The following is an 810-nucleotide window of genomic DNA, read 5'->3' as shown; positions in this document are numbered from 1 at the left end:
TGTTCTGGCTACAATTCAGACAGTATCCTTGAAACGAAAGGCTGCTGAGGAATGTGAGGGGCTCCAGGGCATCTGGAGAGAGGAAAAGATTCAGGCAACATGGAGCATGATGTTCAAAGGAAAGGTGCTGCAGCTGGTGCAATCCTTGAAATGCCCCAGATGTAATCCTGATGGTGCCCAGCTGCAGTCTCAGAAGCTGTAGGGAGGGGAAGTAATCAAAGGCATNAAGCTGAGGCTCATCAAGGCCAACAGTAAGAGAGGGAGAAGAGTAGAGAACAGAGGCCTTTCCATCCTTGGCATTGTTTCTAGAAAAATAGGAGAAAGAAGAGGGGTGTCAAATCCTACAATGGCAGACAATTCCAGCCCAGAGCCTTCTGCTACATATAACATCCTTGGGAGTTCTAGAACATACTGGAGAAACAGCTCTGTGATTATGATATAAAGGACACATTTCACCAAGTGAGGGATTCAAGTTGTACACCCTCGGTTGTGCCTCCCTGCGGGCAGAGAGCCAGTGGAGACAGAAANATTAGCAGAGGTTAGTACGTTCTTTGAGGGGAGCCCTCAGCTACGAATGGACTCATTCCAAGGCAAGGCAGCAAATTCACTTGTCCATTACAGAGTGGATTGAAGGATAAAAAATGGTGATGATACAAACATAGAAAGATCTGAACACACACTCTTATTTGATCATTAACTGTGTAATATATATGCGCCCAATAATATTATCCTTGTTTTACTCATGAGGCAGTTGAATGTCAAAGAAACTAAGCTACTTGCTCAAGGTCAAAGTAGTAGAAAGTGGCAGAG

The 810-nt window shown here is 44.7% G+C and overlaps 1 protein-coding gene across 1 annotated transcript in view; it reads right to left on the bottom strand.

Moving 5' to 3' along the window:
* The window catches only part of LOC103582104 (toll-like receptor 11), a gene marked incomplete at its 5' end in the record, with an annotated part of 6,396 nt that extends 6,091 nt beyond the window's left edge, over positions 1-305 (bottom strand). The window contains one exon of the mRNA XM_008563788.1: positions 1-305. Within this exon, the coding sequence (XP_008562010.1) occupies positions 1-305 (305 nt within the window).
* Between the last annotated feature and the right edge of the window lie 505 nt (positions 306-810).

The sequence above is a fragment of the Galeopterus variegatus genome, unplaced genomic scaffold (assembly GCF_000696425.1).
Source record: "Galeopterus variegatus unplaced genomic scaffold, G_variegatus-3.0.2 Scaffold14908, whole genome shotgun sequence".
NCBI classification, from domain to species: domain Eukaryota; kingdom Metazoa; phylum Chordata; class Mammalia; order Dermoptera; family Cynocephalidae; genus Galeopterus; species Galeopterus variegatus.
This window is presented reverse-complemented; position numbering and strand designations above follow the sequence as displayed.